The following is a 19,212-nucleotide window of genomic DNA, read 5'->3' as shown; positions in this document are numbered from 1 at the left end:
CTGAGTAGGAACAAGCATTGTCAGTGTAGAAAACCCACTGTCATTTAGCAGGAGAACCCTTTAAGTGTTAATAAAAATAACATGTTTATTTTATTTATGGACCTTTTATATCATCTGTTCTTTGAATTCCGCACTGACTGGAAAACCGTGAGCTATATCTGTGTTTTTTTTTCCTCCGGCACCGAGCAAACAGAGGATACCTATTTATGCTCCAGTTATAAACACATGGAACACCGTTTACTTGTCATGTGCTCATTAAATGGAGCACATCTTGAACACAAGTCTGAACGCCACACAAAATTATAGCAAAAAAACAATTTTAATGCTGCTGTAGAAAAAAAGGTTATATGAAGAATCATATAATGGTGCTTCATTGTCAACAACAAAAAAGGGACACAGAGTGCATTACAGTGTCTGTGCTGTTTACATGCCAATATTTTATACACATTTTCTTGTATGGTGTCAGCTGTCAGTTACTTCAGCAAATTAACTGCCAAAAATGGAGACGAACAGAATCACTTAGTGCGGTGGTAACCACGGGTTACCTTTCATATGCCTTAAGATAAAGCTGCAGTATGGAATCTTGGGAAAATAATTAGACAGAACAAAACAGAAAACTTACAAAATGAAATAAAAAGGCATTCTACAATACAGAATAACAACCCAGGGTGCTTATAAATAAGTAAAAGAGGTTATATTACAGAATGCCTCTTAATGTTTAAGCAAAGTATTTTAGTACAAACATTTTTAAAGGATTAGCAAGTCTTGGCAAATACAGTACAAGTTCATCGTTTTAACCCTTTGAGCACTGAGTAATGGTTTGAGTATTTTTTTTTTAACCTTAATAAATACCTTTTCAAAGTCATGTTGTGCAAAACAGGTATATTTAATGCCAGGCATGTAGTGCTGTGGTTTGTGTCTGGCTTTATTGTTTGGGAAGGGGGGGGTGTGGTGGTGGTATGACATTGCTAATAAATATGTATAATTTAAACATGAACTTTCTAACAATATAGATGTATAGTAAAACAAGTATAGTTTTGTTTTAGAATAATAGTTTTTGAATATTTTATAAAGACTATTTGTTGTATCCTTTGAATAATTTACAATGCTCTAGATGTAAAAAAAACAAAAACAAACAAACAAAAATGACTTAACCTTCTCACTGCCAGAGGATGAAGAAACACAGTATTTCTTACGGCATGGAAGAGGTTTAAAATAAACAAATTAAAATTTACACTATACATAGGCACAGCTTATGTAAGAGGCATACTGCATTTCATACCGAAAAAACGCTAGTAAAAATGCCGAAAGGGGGAAAAATTCCATTAACATCAACCACAATTTCCATAATGCAAGTCTGTACATTATTTACACCATTTAACCCTTTTGCTGCCAGAAGGCCAGGCCGTGCCTTGCTCTGCAAAGCACCGCAAGCCCCTGTGAAAGCAAAAAGGATGAAATGTTAATAAAACCACTCACTCCAGTCTGCGGCGAGGCCCAGGAGCGCTAAACCGGTACATTTTATTACTTTTGTTTTTTTAAAAAACAGAGCTTACCAAATGAACACGAGTGTCCCAAAGTACTCAGAGGGCTAAAGGTTAAAGGCTGAAAAATACCAGCACACGTAATTCAAATGAAAAATAGTGTACCAGATTTAGATATAAATGCTTAGTTTAACTGTCTGATAACACATGCAGCCTGGCACATCAGAGAATGCACAAAGCTAATCCAATTTACACAAGTTTCAAAAAGTTCCACTTAGCCCCCTGCCTTTTCACCTTCATATTTTACCATTAACAACAGCTGATTACGCACCTCTATTAAACACTGTACAGTTTTACAAAACAGTTCAGAGCCCAGAGTGATTCTTCCGAGATAAAATAGGAACATGTGCCAACTTTAGCTTTAAGGCTTTTTTTTTTTTTTGTCGGTTTTCCTTAAAGCAAATATCAGTCATTTTAACAAAAAAGAAGAAAAATTAAATACTACTGCTTTTCTAGCTCTGTGACATACAGAAGGTGATCCTCGGGTGATTTCCCGTGTGTTTTACTTAAATGAAGTTTCACAGCATGCTTGCTCGCAAATGCCCTGTTGCAAAGTTTACACTGGTATGAAGTCCCATTCTCCTCTTCTGGAGAAGATGCCACCATTTTTTCAGAAGGGGATTTAGTTTGTGCTATTTGATTACTTATCTGTTCACTAGATAGTTTAGACAAATCCCTTATTCTAAAACCCAAATGTGACTCAAGATGGCTAATATAAGTAGAAGGAGTCCTGATTTGTGAAGCACAGTCATTACAAAAGAAAACTGGATGTCCAGTGTCTAAATTTTTAAGGAACTTGGTCCCACCTGTCCTTCGTAGCTGGTATTTCACATTGGCTAACCAATGGCTAATTGTGGTCATTGAAAGTCCTGTAAACCTTGAAATGTGCATTCTCTCTTGAGGGCTCAAGTCTGACATCACATATTTTCCCTCTGAGGTTTGACGCAAACTGGCTGCAAACTGGGCCTGAAGTATAAGTAAATGTTGAGGGTTCCAATTGGACTGACGCCCCTTCCTTTTTTGAGCTGGTGTGTTTTCCTCTGGTTCCTCAATTGTAGTACCTTCAATGTCAGATTTTTCAGATATACTGGTGGGTGTAGAAGATTTTGATGTGTGGCTTTCTGTCAGGTTCTTCAGCATATCAGATATATCTGACAAGGCATTCTCTCGCAGCGGCGAGTTTGACATGAATGACACAACTGCAGATGTCTTTGCTGTTGTCACTGTAGATGAAGAAGATGCAGTAGATGTTGATGTGGATGACAAAAGTGCTGAAGCCAAAGAACAGTTTTTGTCACTCTTCCCTTTTGTCAAGTCTATGGGTTGGTCATTGTTGACATGATAAAAATAACGGTCTAAGTGGTCTATTTTTTTGGCTTGAATCGGTGGGGTAGCTACTGCCGCCTTTTCTGCCAAACTGTTGCTCATTTTAAAAAGCATGCTCATAGGGTCTAATGCAGGTAGGGATGGCTTTGCTGCTTTTCCAAGGTGAATATTCATAACAGACTGCAATGCACTTAATGGGTTAACAAATGGTTGTTCAGGTGGGTGGTCAGTAATTATAGCTGTGCTGCTACTTAAGCTCCCAATGATAGACTTTGCATGATCCTTCCCATTTTCAACAGGTTCTACTGAAGGACTATCTTTGCGGCTGTCCTTTTGTGGAATTGGGCTGTTTTGCTGGCTTTTAAAAGTAACTTCATTAGACACATCACCTTTTAGTGTTTCACTAATTTCACTGCCACTGGGAGATGGTGTTGTCCGTTTAATTGGAGAAAACTTTCCTTCTGGCTCCTTCATTTTCTCTTCCACCTTAGCAACCTTCTCTGTAACCTTTTTAACAAGTTCTTCCATTGCATGAAAATTCGTTTTTGGCACAGGGGATGTCTGACTGCTTGGTGGGGACATTATAGGCTGATTTTTGGTTGGTGAGATAAGTTCACTACTCCCATACATTGGTTTTAATGGTGTAGCTTTCCCTGAGGAACCTAATGATAACTTCATCATGTTAGGAAGCTGATACGCAGCATGGATACTAGGGTAGCCTCCCCAGCTTGGGGTGCCATTTTGAGCTTTATTAATAGCAGATGTTACTGTATTCTCTAAAGATTTGAGGATATCCAAGCCCCCTTTGGGGCTCTCTTCTAAATCGTTTTCTGTTAAGTAATGGTATTTAGAGGAAACATCAAACTTGTCTTCCTCTTCATTTGTCTTATCTTTATCTTTAATTTTATCATCTGATATTCCTTTATCAACTTCTTTTTTTATTTCAACGTTCAGCTTTGGAGATAGGCATGAGCTGTTGTTTAAAGGAGGTGTAAATGTTGTAGCTGCTAGTGGCACAGACTGTACCTTTTCATCTATTAATGATGTTGGTGTAGCTGGTGCTTCGAGAACGGATTTCCCTTTCTTCAAAGCAGAATTAGTCACTTTTATAAAATGCCCAGTAACCATCATGTGTGTTGTAAGCTCCTGCAAAGTATCATGTGAACTGCCACACTCCATGCACTTTAGGATCTGGGATTTCCTTGCTTCAAAATGCCAGGCATAGCTGGCACCATTCTGGTGCCCATATCTGTTATTTGGTGTGATATATGGGTTTGAATTCTTTTGAAGAGCATCATTTACATCTGGATTTGTTGCTTTTTGTGTTCCCCCTGTTGAATCAGGTGAGTTTGGAAGTTCAAGCTCTAACGACAGTTTTTTTCTAGAAGCTGGGACAATTTTGGCTGCTACAGGTGTAACAGGTTCTTTGAGAGGCACTTTTTGGTAGTGTTTTGTTTTAATCATGTGAACACTTAGGTCCTGAAGAGATTCAAAAGAATGACCACAGTACATGCACTTCAATACTTTCTGAGCATCCTCTTTTCCTTCCATTTCAAGTAAAGATCGTTTCCGTGGTTTTGACCACCGCTTAGGGTTTTTGTTGTCAGTTTCATGGTTATCATCTCTGTAGTGTCCTGTTTCATTCATGTGAACAGTTAACTCGACTAAGGTATCATAAGCAGCGCTACAGTCTTTACATCGAAACTTACTTGCACCAGTAAAAATAGAGCCATACAGTTTACTGCTCTGTCTGTACAGTTGGACAGTGCTGAAAAGACTTGGCTCAGGAAGAACCCTGCTCTGAGAAACTTGCTGCAAAGTTTTAGCAATGGCTGTTTGATGCCAGTCGAAGCTCCCACTGCCACAGCTACTGCTACTGCTGCTGCTGCTGCTACTACTGGCATTGTTCTTTTCAGAGGTTGACTGGTGAAGGTTTAGGCTGAGACTTGACCAGTAAGAGTTGGAAAGAAAATTATTGTACACTGCTTTCATCTGTTCTAAGCTGTCTGAGACATTAGAATCCTCAAGAGGAGCCAGGGATTCCTTGCTCTCCTCCTCATTTTTGATGGAGCAACTTTCAAAATCACCCATGCGGTCACTGGTCTCGCTGACATGTGAATCACTGTCCATTTCATGGCTGGAAAATTCAGCAGCTGGAGAGTGCTGGTAATTCGGTGAGTTCTTTGTGAATTCTTTTTCAGAACATGCATACTTTGCTGAAGGTTCCCCATCCACCAAAGTGTCTTCTGTTTCCACATCTTCATCAACAAGTGCTGCTGCTTTCAGTTCATCTGATACATACGCTGCAGAGATAAAAAGACAGGCGTTAATGGAGGTGACCTCAATGAGACTAACAGCTGTTTGTATGTTTCAAAAATCAGAAAACAGCTGCATATGTATTTATAGTATTAAATAGTTAAACTTAAGTGTTTCTCTCTAAGAAGAATAAAAAATACACAGACTTCAAACATAATTTGCCACCTTATTCTTCTCAAGGGGCAACAGCTTGAAATTAAAACTAAATATGAAATTAATGAAGCAGATTCTGGAGGTGGCATTCATTTCTAAAGTAATAAATTACTTGTATCAACCTTAGAGACAGCAGTTCCTGTCTGTCAATTAATATGTCTTATGCTTTTTCTACCCCTAATGCATTTCTTGACAGACAGATTCACAATTTAAATTAAACACACATTTTTTTGCTCATTACATTTCTGATGCTCAACCTTTAATAAACATAAAGTACAGAACTATCAATATAATTCCTACAATGGAAGAAATTTGCATCAATTACAATAAATTAAAAAATGATTTAGGTTTTGTATGTGTCTTGTGTGTGAAAAAGAAAATGGCTTAAAAGCTTATAATCATCTTTATTTTAAGTGCTCTATGTGAAGTTCTTTTTAGCTGCACTCCAGTTAATTAATATCTTTTAACCAAATGTATGCCATCTATAGACCTGCTTTGAGGCACTCAAGTTTACCAGAAGACATAGGCAACAGTCATTTTAAATTGTATGATGTATGGTGAGGAACTCTACAGATGACTGGGCTCGTGGAATCTATGTAACCTTGAAAATGTTATATATTCAAAACCATGACCACACTTTATGTTGTCTCTCAGCCAATTCTAAGAAGTTCCTTCAGAAAGAATATATAAGCAGGCAGCAGTTTGCAGCCTATGACAACACTATTCTTGCAGAATATGAGTATGTTTCAAATGGTGTCATTTCCCCTTGATTTTCCATAAGAATGAATTTTATTAGTTACAGTAGGCCAATAATGATATGGTTTTATGCTTATGCCGTGGAGTTCTTTGCTTAACTTTTAACCAATCCTCTACTTTGATTTGGTGTGCCTGTAAAATAAAAATGACTCTGTAGGGTATGATTTATGCAGTTGACGAGAGTCCAGCATTAAGAGTTGTATCACCTTGTATTAAGCCTTTCATAAACCATAAAATGATGTGATGCACTTACATAAGACTTATCGTGAATAAACAAGAACAAAAAGAAATAAAGTTGCTGCTTAATAAATACAATAAAGGAACAAGTGAAGCCAAATGTTGAGTACTGGGCCAAAATAATATTAGTTTTCTAGCTACCAACAGACACAGCTGAAAGAAAGAAGTGCTACAGTATACTGCACCTATAAAGTGAGTCTCAAACACACAATGGATGAGCATCATGTGATCAGTGCCATTGAATTCCTTTACGTGTCCTGCTACATTTAAACAAAATCCAAAACATTTCTATAATCTGCACCCTTAATAAATGAATAATACTTGAACAGTACAGTTTATTTGAGTCTCTAGCCCATTAATATTATATATCATGTTAATTTTCATTAAATCCGCTTTGAGATATGAATATTTATTTATCTATAGTGTAAAAATGTCATTCCATGCTAATATTGATTTTTATAAATGTTTATGGTTAAGATTTAAAATCAGCTACCAAGATAAAAATATATTTATTATAATATTTTATTTATTATAAATTATAACAAAGGTATTTTATTGCCTTTACCAAAAATATTCAAAATATGTTACAGTACAAGGGGATCCTTAAAATAAAAACCATAGTAAAGCTATGGAACATGGCAGAGACAATGTCAAACATATAACTCTTATTTATGTTTACTATGCAAATCTGTGAACATTTTAGGCAAAGGGAATACTACAGTGCTAAGTGAAGAAGGTCCTTGCTAAAATAATTCTACTTCAGAAAATGAGGATTAACCATTAGAGGCCAGGAAATATTTCAGTGCATTAAGCCAGTACTCCCTTTAGCTGCAAACAATTTAAGGTCACAACATCAAATAACACGGCGCCCTTACCAAGAGAAGATACAGAGATATAGCAGGCATGTATAATTGCACTGCAGGGACAGCATGTGAAATGGTATGATGACACTTTCTGGGTGATTTTCGTCTGTGATTAAAAATGAAGCTCGGCATTCTTTGGTGTCTCATAACAGCTTCACTATGGCCTATTACAGAGCGAATTGATTCCCACCCAAAACCATTCCCATTTTTGGCTCACTTTATAAAAGGATACTGTGGTTTCTGATTATATCATATTTACAGTTCTTATTTTTTCCCATTTCCTTTTATTTGTAGAAGCTGTGGGATTTATACATACCCAAACACTACAATGATACGTTGATGCTCCAGGGCATGATTAAAGAAGCAGGCTAACTTTTTTAAGTCTATCCGCCCGAATCCTGGTCATGTGATTGCTGTTACACTAGGTGCAATTTTGGCGTGCTATGGGGTACCAATATGTGGCCAACAGGATACCATTTACTCAACACATCCAAAATGCAGTGCAAACTGTGCTTTGTACCTTGTGAAAGTAGTACATTTGTTGCTTTTTTTTTAAGCAGCAGATATGACATTGGTGTCGCTATTATAAAATACACACCCAGTACATTAAAGAAAATCAGTTACTGGGAAATTATTGAAATGATCTTAACTGTCTTGTTTTTAAAATGGTTCACCATAGGTAAATTACATTGAAAGGATAGAATGAATATTTAACACTGCTTAGGCAAAAGGCAATCTATGCTGCTCAGTCTGCTAGTAGTGTAATACATACTTGCTAATATAGCTTTCATTGGCTCAATGTGAGCTATGGCCAACTACATTTGTATTTTACTGTATGGGTCTCCTGAGGCTCAAACATTAAATATCAGCGTCACGGAAGAAAAGACAGTTGTCACAAGCCTTTCCCTTAGAAGAACTTTCATCATGACCTGTGTTAATGAAGTTAATTGAATTTAAGATCAATAATGGTTAATTATTGCAATTTGACATTCTAAGATAAATGGTTCTAAGACAGAGAAATGTGCTTGTATGTGGATTCTTGAACACATTACAGTCTAAGAGGGATCACAGAGCCTTCCATTGATCCTAGCACAATCTGATCGACCTAATCCGCTGATGAATGTGGGCTTTTCAAAGCTACAAGTAAATGTTCTACAAGACTAGTCTAACCCTTGTCACCAACCAAATCTATATGAGCTGTACCCTAGAAATCTATTGAGATAGATTAGAATACTGATGTAGAAACAAGAGAAGCTTCAATAAAGGTGAAGTTTTATTATACTGAGTATTAATCTAATGCGTGGTATTGAGAACTTATGAATCAGTGAGATTTAGTTGAGCAATGTACTGCAAAATTTAAAGAATCCTATTATAATTCGGTTTAAGACCTGAAATTATCTGTGAGAAATCATTTTCATTGTGTACCACACAAAGCCTGATGGTATTAATAAGTATTATTATGAACCTTGCTGAAAGCCGAGTGTATTTTACACATCCTCTAATTGTTTGTTTTTGTCTTTTTATCTGTTGCATTCTAAATAATGTAGCACAAGATTTGACTGCAAAAAAATTGTAAAGAAGCAGCTTTGTTCCTATAAATCACACCAACATTGTAATAGTTAATTTACAGTCTTTCCTTGTAGGTTACTGTACTTCGGTAGTCATCTTTTGACAACCTTTATGTATCTAGACAATAATTCAGATCAGTAATTTTACACAGCAGTTTTGGAGAGCAGAATATTATGGGAATCACTAAAGGCACACACAAAAAAAAAACAATAATAAATCAACTCTTTGGGGGTTATTTATCAAAGTCCGAATTTATCTCAATATTTTCTAGGGATGCACCGAATCCACTATTTTGGATAACGATTCGCCCGAATACCGAATCCAAATTTGCATATGCAAATTAGGGGTTGGAAAGGAAAAACATTTTTTACTTCCTTGTTTTGTGACACGAAAAAGTCACGTGGTTTCCCTCCCTGCCCCTAATTTGCATATGCAAATCAGGATTCAGTTGGGCCGTGCAGAAGGATTCGGTCAAATCCGAATCCTGCTGAAAAAGGCAAATCCTGGCCGAATCCCAGACCAAATCCTGGATTCCGTGCATCCCTAATATTTTCTGGAAAAAAAACCGCACGGGTTTTTCGGCTTATTTATTAATACACTTTCCTGATATTTTTCATCCGATTTTCACGATTTTCTGGGGGATTTTCACCCAAAAACTCAGAATTTTGCCTGAAAACTGCAAAAAATTCAGGGTATTGCCAACAACCCAGTGCACATTAAAAAATCATTGCGACTTCTCCCATTGACTTATATGCAACCTCGACAGGTCTGAGATGCCGGATTTTCTGATCGTCTGAGTTTAATAAATTCCAAAATAAATTTTAAAAGATCCTGACCCACTCACTGATTAGTACTGGTTATTATGTAGGCAAACCTAAGGCCTTGATCCTGAAAGTCTGTGCAATGATCCATAGGAATGAAAGGTTTTGAGGGTAAAAGGGTGGTACTAAAACTACTGTTTTCTAAAATTATTCATATAAATATTAGAATCAAAAAATAAACACAAATAAACATCATGCTACAGGCAGTCAGTGTTGCTATGGAAGTAGGCAACTCTTATGTTGAGATTTGCATCCACCCACATCAGTCAAACCGAAAGACCCTCTAACTGCTGTAGCCAAACCAAGGAAGGGGTGTTTCTACCAGCAGTATGATTACTCTGCCGGACAGAATTTATTTTGTTTTGGGGCAAAAAAAAAAAAATCACTTTAATTCAGTTGAAAAGTATGCAAGCCTATGACATACATGTCCCATTTAAAAGTATACGGCCATTTTGTACACCCCATAAATGCAATTTCTCTCTCTGGAAAAGCAAAAAGATTTAAACCAATCCAATTTTTTTCTCTTGCAAGTGAAAGGGTTACTGCAAATAAAGAAAAACATATCTAACGTTCCATTAAAATAAAGAATTTTCCTATAATCTTTTCCTACTGTGCTGTGCATAACAAACATGTTAAATGACCACTTAGGAGATTTATAATGACAAAGTAAATGTTGTCAAAGAGAAAAAAAAAGTATTGCAGAGCACTGACAATAAAAAGGCAGACAAGACTTCTGTCAAGATTGTAAGATTATGCAAAAACACTATTGAAAATGCTGCTAATCATCTGCTCTTGTCAATTACTTGAAGGCTATGTGACAGTGTATTTACATTAAACACATTTCAGAAGCAAAAACCTCTAATGCTATATTGAAATAATTTTCAGAACAAATGTATATTCTTAAGAGAAGCCTTTACGTTTGTGGAAAAAGTACCTGCACTTCATCGCAATTCTTTTTTTTGTTTTTTAAGAAAACTTGATAAAATCATATATTTGTTCTCAAAGTCATATATTTAAAGTGGTACCATATCCCATGGCTCTGTATGGTGAGGCCAGTGTGTAAGAAAACATTTTTTTTTTTTTTTTAAAAGACTTTATGGATCAGGAAGTGAAACCTAGACATTTTATTATATTTCCAATAATTACAATAATTACATTATTTTAGAATTGTAGTTGATAAGAAATTAATAAAACATTTAGAAAAAATAATATAATATGTTGGTGTGTTTCAGGAAAATATTCTTTGGTAAAGGACCCCTTTAAAAGTATCTATGTAAGTGTCGATCAGCTTTATTAGACACTGACTATTTTATAACCATATTTGCATCACATCAGACAAGAGCAATTCAGCCATTTAGAATGTGGTTTGACATTTGTAAGGGCCCTCTTAGCTCAAGACACACATATACAGTATCAAACATGGTTATAACCAGGGATGAGGAAATATATACCCATCCTAAAAATTTCACTCTAATTTTCTTTATGGTTGCCACCACCATCCATTGCTCTAATGCATTCAGCATTAAAAAGGGCAAGACGGCCCACACAACTCAACTGTTTCTACTTTATTATGGTTGTGTCTGTGGTGCTACTCACAAATTCCAGACAAGGTGCAAAGTTCAAAGGAACATAATGCTTTGTTTAAAAAAAAAAGCCAAAAAGCTTATTTCAACACAGGAATATGCATCTATTATAGAATATTCATGAACAGCCACCTTCCAGTCCTGCCCTTTCTTGTACTCTGTAGCATAAAGAGACATCCAAGGGAAGTCACTAAACCAAGGGTTATTGGACTTGGCACATGGATCATAAAGATAAATTACTTTTTATCTTAGCATGAATTTTCCTTCTTTATAGTATTATTCAAACAGCCGACTAGTCCCTACCTGTGTCAAACATTCATTAAATCTGCCAAAACCACTAGGACAACTGAGCTCTAAAAATGTCAAGAAACAATTTGGAAATTAACTCTTGAATTCAGCATATTTAGTTATAGCAGGTCTAGCTGCCACATATGCTTCATTAGCATACTTTCAGTTAATGTTAACAGATATTTAGTTGATTACACAAAAAACATCTAAACACCATGCATGTCTTTAATAATATGCATTTCACAGGGAATTGCATATAATAATAGTCTCAGCAGGTAGCCAGTTCTATTTGGCCAGTACTCAAAAGTGTTGGTGCATCATTTGTATTTTTATCAACAAGCAAGTCCACTGCAGTGGGCAATAAAATCTCTGGCAGCCAGTGGGCAATTTAGGATGCAGACAGGTCATTCACAGTATGGATTATCGTCATTCAATGTTTCTTTTCTACTTTATAGGTTTTTCACCAGTTTCTAAATGCTCTGCAGAGTTAAGGAAAACACTGAACCCAAAGACAAGGACAGTGACTTTCTTTGAAACTCCATTCTTATTAAGGGAAATAACTTTCATTTATATTATTAAAAAAGTAGTGAAGAAAATATATCTAAGTGGTTTACCAGTGTGGTCAGATTGGGTTATTTAAGGCTCTTGGGGGTCATGTAAGAATTGCTACAATGTGTGTAAATTGTATATATAGACCAGACGTTATTTTGTGTCTATGCTGTTTGATACTGTTTCAGACAAATGTCTTTATTTATGCAGTTTATTTCTCTGCATGACATATGTCCTTATTTGCCCCTTAGGATAATGCTCTACCATACTTAACAATGCTCCTTGCTGTAAATTCATTATAAATCATTCTTTATATATGCATACAAAAATATTTATTCACAATGTTTTCGGTCCTCATTTATATTGTATATATGTTGATTTATCTTAAAGGGGACCTGTCACCCTAAGAAATAATTCCAAATTCTTCCCTATCGAGCTAGTTGAGCAGAATAAACTTTACTTACAGTATATTAATTGTTTACATTTAGTTTCCTTCAGTCTTGGCATTACATAATCAAAGCATACAGTCAGGTGCCGTTTTGTGACCACTGTTATAAAAACCAATTAAATGTCACCCCAAAATCTTGTGTTTGCACCAGAATGGGGGGCTAATGCCCATGCGTAGTGCCCTACACAATTATAGAATGTGAGGAAGGAAGGGGGAATGTGTGGAGTACAGAGAACTGTAAGAAGTGCTGAATGGAAAGTGAAAGTAATTGACTGTCCCACCTCTATGCCTGTACTTTAATTCCAGATACATTTCATACAAAATCATACACACTTTGGTGTGTTTATAGATAAAATGCACAATATTTTCTGTAAGTATCATTTGCAAAAAAGTACTTTATTTCCCTAAATTGTTGCAATGGCCAGGGGCAAATCTCCCTAGGGGTATGTCTGAAAGAGTTGTGAAGTTGGATATTACACTGTAGGAAGCTTATGATTGAACAATTCAAAAGGCATAAATAATTTTGTTCCTAAATTATACATTAATCGTTTGTACATGAATCCTTAATGATTTTTGGATGCAAATTTGTTTTTGTTTTAGAATGATTTATGTTCATTTTCCATGTAGTGTATCAGAATAAGTCTTATTTATCCTTCCAATAATAGCATCTCGCTAATCTATTAGTGTAGAAACAACTTTCCTTCTACATGCGGTTCATCAGAATATTTTCTAAATGAATGATACATTTTCATTTTCTGATACCAGAAAACATACATGGGGAAAATCATGACATCGAATAAACAACGTTAATTTGCCCCTGACATATTTCTGTGTAGATGCCATTCTGCACTACACATATAATTATATGCTATAATTTAAAATATATATGTTGATAACAGTGGCATAACTTGATAATGCTGGGCCCAACAGCAAATTATTTTTCAGGGACCCAAAATGTCTAGAGGTTGACCTGTTTTACCAATATTTATTTAAATTGAATATGAATTAAGGCCTCATGGGGCCCCTATACCTCCTGCGCCCACCTGCAGCAGCAGAGTCTGCTTCCTCTATAGTTACGCCCTTGGCTGATAACACTTTCTTACCTTCCATTATATCTTAGTTTTATATATAATTTCCATCCATGCAATAGCATAGACTAATCACCTATGCTTGAAGCTTTTCTAACTAGCTGTACAAAAAAAATTGTAAACGCCAATTGTTTTTCTTTTAAAATTGTAGTAAACCCTGCTACCCTGCTGCCCTGCACTGCTCAACCAAACTTTACTCAGTTAATTCTGGGCTACAAATTGAAGAATTATGTAAAATGCTATGACGGATGAGGCATGCTGGGACCTATAGTGCAGCAACATCAGGATTGTATTCTTCAAATATTGTACAATAAAACCTTTCTCCAAATCTCCACATTAAAATGCAAAAACCCTCCATCCAATGTGTTTATATATATATTGACCTAAGAACATTCTGTGCAGGAACTTAAAGTCATGACAAAGGGCCTAAAGGCTAAGAAATAATAAGTGTGCATGGGTTTGTTAGTGATCGGGTTTGCATTCCTGTTTCTGGCCCTTTCTTGACCTCTACACTGAAACGGCTGTCGTGTCTTAATGCAGGTTAAATTAACATCAGATTTGGCAGGAATATGTAACTGTGAAAATATAGTGTTGCTATCTGGTATTTGTTACGTTTTTCAATTTTTAATTAAAATATTTGGAATGCACAACATTTGACATAGATAATCCTAAAAATATAGCCATCTACTATATAGCATATGCTGACATGAAAAAAATAGCAGGGAATTTTAATACTACAACTGGAAAAAACACTCAAGATCAGATATAACGGAACAATAATTATAACATCAGAAAGACATATTTTCCTTAACAAAAAAATGTCCTGCCACTCTCACCTATATAAGATGGACTATAAAGGCTCTCACCCATAAGTATAAAGTATTTATGTAGGAAGGAAATATTTTCAAACATTCAAGAACAGCAAGATATATCCTCATAGTTTACAGTCTATTGAAGGGGAATAAATGTAATTAAACTGTGTTTAAAAATTGTGCATATTTTTACTTTAAGGTGGCAGAAAAATCCGTTGCATTCCCACATTTATAATCCTTTTCTGCAATCCTGCCCTCCAACACTAATATTTTTTCTTTCTAATATTTTTTCTAATATTTCTTTCTTGTATAAATAACAATTTCAGGTCTACCAAGCACATGCCATCCCATTTTTATGGCCATTCCATCTCTCCAGATTCTCAGCATTATATGGATGCAGTGAAGAAGGGTCTCTAATATGCAGCATTACTAACACTATAGGAATTGTTCAAACTTCAATGTTCATAAAAACAAGATTTCTCACTCATTATGTACCTAATTTATAAAAGCAACAAGTAACCACAAAAAAATGCCAGTTGCTATACTGCCATCATAAAAAGAGTTCCTCTGTTGACTTAGGGAAGAATATCTGGTCCACGAGGGCTAATTCTGTTTAACAAAAGTGATCTAAACAGACTGGACTTTTACACATCTGAGGAGGTCTGTAATTGTGACAAAAGGAAAATCAGTTCTAAAGCATGCAAATAATACTCCAAGCAACTTGAGACCAGTGCCAATGCATATGCCTTGCCTTCCCTGATGAATTACACACAAGTGCACATATTGATGCAAGGGAACCCTAGAATAATCACCAACTAGGAGAAGGCGCTAATTACCCAAAACGTACACTAATTAGCACACACAGGGGGTTAGTTATCAAGGTCCGAATTTATCTCAGTATTTCTAATATCCAACTCCAAGCAATTCCAAATTCCTGAATGGACCTTATTTATGAAGAAAAAAGCCCGAAAAAATAGGGTTGGGCAAAACTCAGAAAACTCCAAATTGTTCGGAGCTTTCCACAAAAACTACGTTTTTTTCAGAGTTTTAGGAATTTTTTGCTCTGAAATCATCAGATATCAGTACGGACATCAGCACAAACACTGGGACCTTCCCCATTGACTTATACAGGATCTACAAATTATTTGAGGTTCGGATATTCGGAGCTTGATAAATAACCCCATAGTTTTGGTGCGAAAGATACTGGAACTCTGGCGAAAACAAAGCGGCTTGCAATGACGATTTGCTGCATCAACTGGTAAGTCTTATTTTAACATTTTATAATTTTACTGTATGACTACATCCCAAATTTAGGATGTGATTAGTGGATATAAGCAAAAAGCCTTGTTTAGTTTAAACCATAAATGAAGGGTACAAATAAACAAGGCCGTTGTGTAAAAAATAGTACCCCAGCCTCCATCATTTAAATAGCAGGATTTTGGAAAGTCTGAACAATCATGGTGCTAACTGGCAGTGTTCAGGCTTCTGTTGGCGAAACATTCAACTCAATCTCAATGGTGGTTTGTTTTTACAAATCAAAATGTATGTTTTTCTAAAAAAATGTAAAATATACGTGAAGGCAAAAAATGGTAAGAAAAATATACACACTTAGCATATCCTTTATCCAATGATGCTGCAGGTTTGATCATAAAGTACTGTGTAACTGAGGGTGGAACTCTGTTAAACCAGCATATATTATTTCTTTTATATTATAATCTGTCCTCAAGACATGACATGCAACAGTCACTGCAATACATGTCTAAAGAGGTAAATGATAGGAGAAAAGGAAAGATGTAGCCATACAGTTAGGGGCACATTCACTAAGCTCGGGTGAATGAATAGAGAGAAAAAAACTCAAATTTTGAGGAGTTTTTTGTGCTCCTCGACTATCGAATTGGCGTAAATTCGCCTGAGTAGAATGATTCAAATAGATTGAGCGAAAAAACGCTGCGACTATTCGCCCATTCGATAGTCGAAGTACTGTCTCTTTTAAAAATCATTCGACTGCCTACTTCGCCAGATTAAACCTACCGAATTGCTTTAAAAGCCTATGGGAAAGTCCCATAGGCTTTTTTTCTAAGTTTTTGATCGAATAAAAAGGCATTCGATCGATCATTCGATCGATCATTCGATCGATCATTCGATCGATCATTCGATCGAATGAAAATCCTTTGATCGAATATTCGATCGCTCGAATATTCGCCCATTCGACTATTCGCCAGCACGTAAATTCGCCCAAATTCCCTATTCGATTCTATTCCCCAGTCGAATTTCGAGGGATTTAACCACTCGAAATTCGACCCTTGATACATCTGCCCCTGTGTGAACAATGGTTACATATGCAAGCCTGAAACTTAAAGCTAGGGTAAAATTCGGGAGGAAAACAAGTATTCATTCACCTTGAATTAAACAAATATAACAAAAATAATTAAAGGAAAAACAAAAAGGTTAATCAAAAAACAAGACAAGTTAAGCATCCTACACTCTTGATCTGTAATAACAATATATGGATTTAAATCACAATGATTTAAAAAACACATTTAAATTTATCATAATAAAGCAGACTTTATCCACAGCTATCTAAATTTGTAATATAATTTCCCAATCTCCATGTGGGGTTTAAATATTTTATTGCATATGAAAGTCAGAAGGAAATGTGTATAAAGGTTTAAATATTGCTTTGCTACGTTACGACTGCTACAGTAAGAAAAGAATACAGTTGCACCACTGTTACCAAGGTAGTTTGTAAAAATTATTTATTTCTATACTACTTAATTATGATGGGAGTCTTTGTTGAATGCACAAGCATAAAAAAGTGCTGATATTTTATGCATCCTTAACTGTAACTCGCTTCCCTGCAGTGCATTGGTAGCTCCTTGACATTTAACATTCACACACAGCAACTATAATAAGGGGTTTGATTGCTTCTTTTGCAGATGCAGTAATTTAATAACTGTGATCAGTTGCATAAATTTACTATACAACATCTTAAGTTAGCCACATTAAAATTAAGCAAAATTGTAATCTGTTGATAGATTGGAACTACCGAACAATTCTAAGGGATCGCAGTTCACTGCTTTACGCAAAAAGAATTGAAATGACAGGGCACGTTTGCGTTCTTCGAATTCTAATAGACATGTCAACTGAAAGAGAAACCGAAAGGTAATGCAGCCCTCTCAGTACCCATGTAGGTAAATGGCGATTAAAACTATGACTATGGAAACAGGAAAAAATGTGCAGTTCCCCTGCCTTAGCCAAGAGCGAATAATCTAAAATTCAAAATTTGAGTAAAATTCCTTTTTTCCCCCATAAAGATCATGATTCAGCAACCCCAATTTAAATCATTCTTCTGATAATGATTTGCTTCCTTTAATTTCTAGGAATTCTTTTATTCACAGTTTTTTGTGATTTTGAGAGTGATACATTGATAGAAAGAACTACGTTTCAACATGAGAAAGGTTCCATTGTTTTGTCCTGCACTTATTCTTCGGTGTTATTTTTAGATTATATTAAAATCAAACAATTAAATATTGTGTTTTATCTACTGAAAAAGACATACAATGCTCTAGGACATGTATAAACTTCCAGAGTACAGTACCAGAATAATTACTGACCTTTTTTACCCTAACACACGTCCTAAAAGTACAGCTCGATGAACCCGACCGGTAAATGTTACTAATGCATAAAGCTGAGTTGTCAGTAACTCCCACATTGCCTGCCCTAATCATTTTGGTGTTAATAATGCTTATTGTTGTAGTAATGCTAGGAGTCAAGAGTACATTCAATTTTAATTTTAAGGTGGAATGATCAACTTAATCACTAAGAAGCACTTGTATTTCCTGGGGTCCATGCCAGATGTCTATTCCAGTAGTTAATAACATTACTAATATTTAAATTTAAAAAATACTGGTTACCCCCGGCAAGGGGTGTATTAATAATTATTTCACATTATACACATACATTTATAAATATCAGTGTGTGGGCATGTGCAAGGTTGACTTGATACCTTGTTAGTTTTTGGTAACCCAGAACCCATCATCACATAGAAAAGCATGTTTTAAAGCTTCATGACAAAAGTATTAATATCACAATGATGGTAACAACACTGCAAAAATGTTACAACATTGTACATCATGTAAGCACCATATAGTCTCATTCTCACACTTGAAGACCATATGATAACCACGTTGGTGCTTTATTCAGTAGGAGATCTTTGAACAAGACATCCCTTGAGAGTAGAAGAAAGGAGGTTCCATATTAAGGCAAAAAAGTTTTCCGTTTTAAGCTAGAGCTGAAATGTAGTGATGTGCGGACCTTCAAAAATAAGACCTGCACCTGACCCCAGACCTGATTCCTCCCAGCCCAAACCTTACCCAACCAGGTGCGGCAGCTCCATTTATAGACCCTGACCATCTCTGACATCACAAAAAGTGGCAGACAGGCACGCGGCTGCTGCCATTGGAAGCCGACAGTGTAAGGTCACGGGGCAAGGAGAGCGGAAGAACTGCTCAACCCGAACCCACTGCGAAAGTCAGCTCGAACCCGCCAAACCCGTGGTTTCCACAGGTATAGGAGTGGCCCACACATCACAACTGTAAAGCTTTAGAATTCGCTCCCTGAAGTAGGTCAAATAAAGTCAATTTAAAAAAAAAAAAAAAGAGTTGAATGTTGATTTGTGCAACTGAGAAAGTACAATGTTACTTACAGGTATATAAACACTTAGTACAAAGTTGATCAAGGTATTGATTGCCCTTTGGAGTCAATAAGAAAGTTTTTCTTATATAAAGCAAACTGGTGACTCTCTGATCTACAGTTGTGACAGTTGTGAAACTATAATAAGCCCATAATATTTGTTTTCT

At 35.9% G+C, this 19,212-nt stretch overlaps 1 protein-coding gene across 2 annotated transcripts in view; it reads right to left on the bottom strand.

Annotated features, from left to right (window-relative positions):
* Positions 1-300: 300 nt before the first annotated feature.
* The window catches only part of tshz3.L (teashirt zinc finger homeobox 3 L homeolog), a 67,904-nt gene continuing 48,992 nt past the window's right edge, over positions 301-19,212 (bottom strand). Inside the window, exon 3 of one of the 2 annotated variants that reach the window (XM_018256295.2) lies at positions 301-5,173. In XM_018256295.2, coding sequence (XP_018111784.1) covers positions 1,986-5,173 — 3,188 coding nt within the window. In that variant the 3' untranslated portion in view covers positions 301-1,985. 2 annotated transcript variants of the gene reach the window in all.

Source organism: Xenopus laevis, chromosome 4L (assembly GCF_017654675.1).
Source record: "Xenopus laevis strain J_2021 chromosome 4L, Xenopus_laevis_v10.1, whole genome shotgun sequence".
Taxonomy (NCBI): Eukaryota; Metazoa; Chordata; class Amphibia; order Anura; family Pipidae; genus Xenopus; species Xenopus laevis.
This window is presented reverse-complemented; position numbering and strand designations above follow the sequence as displayed.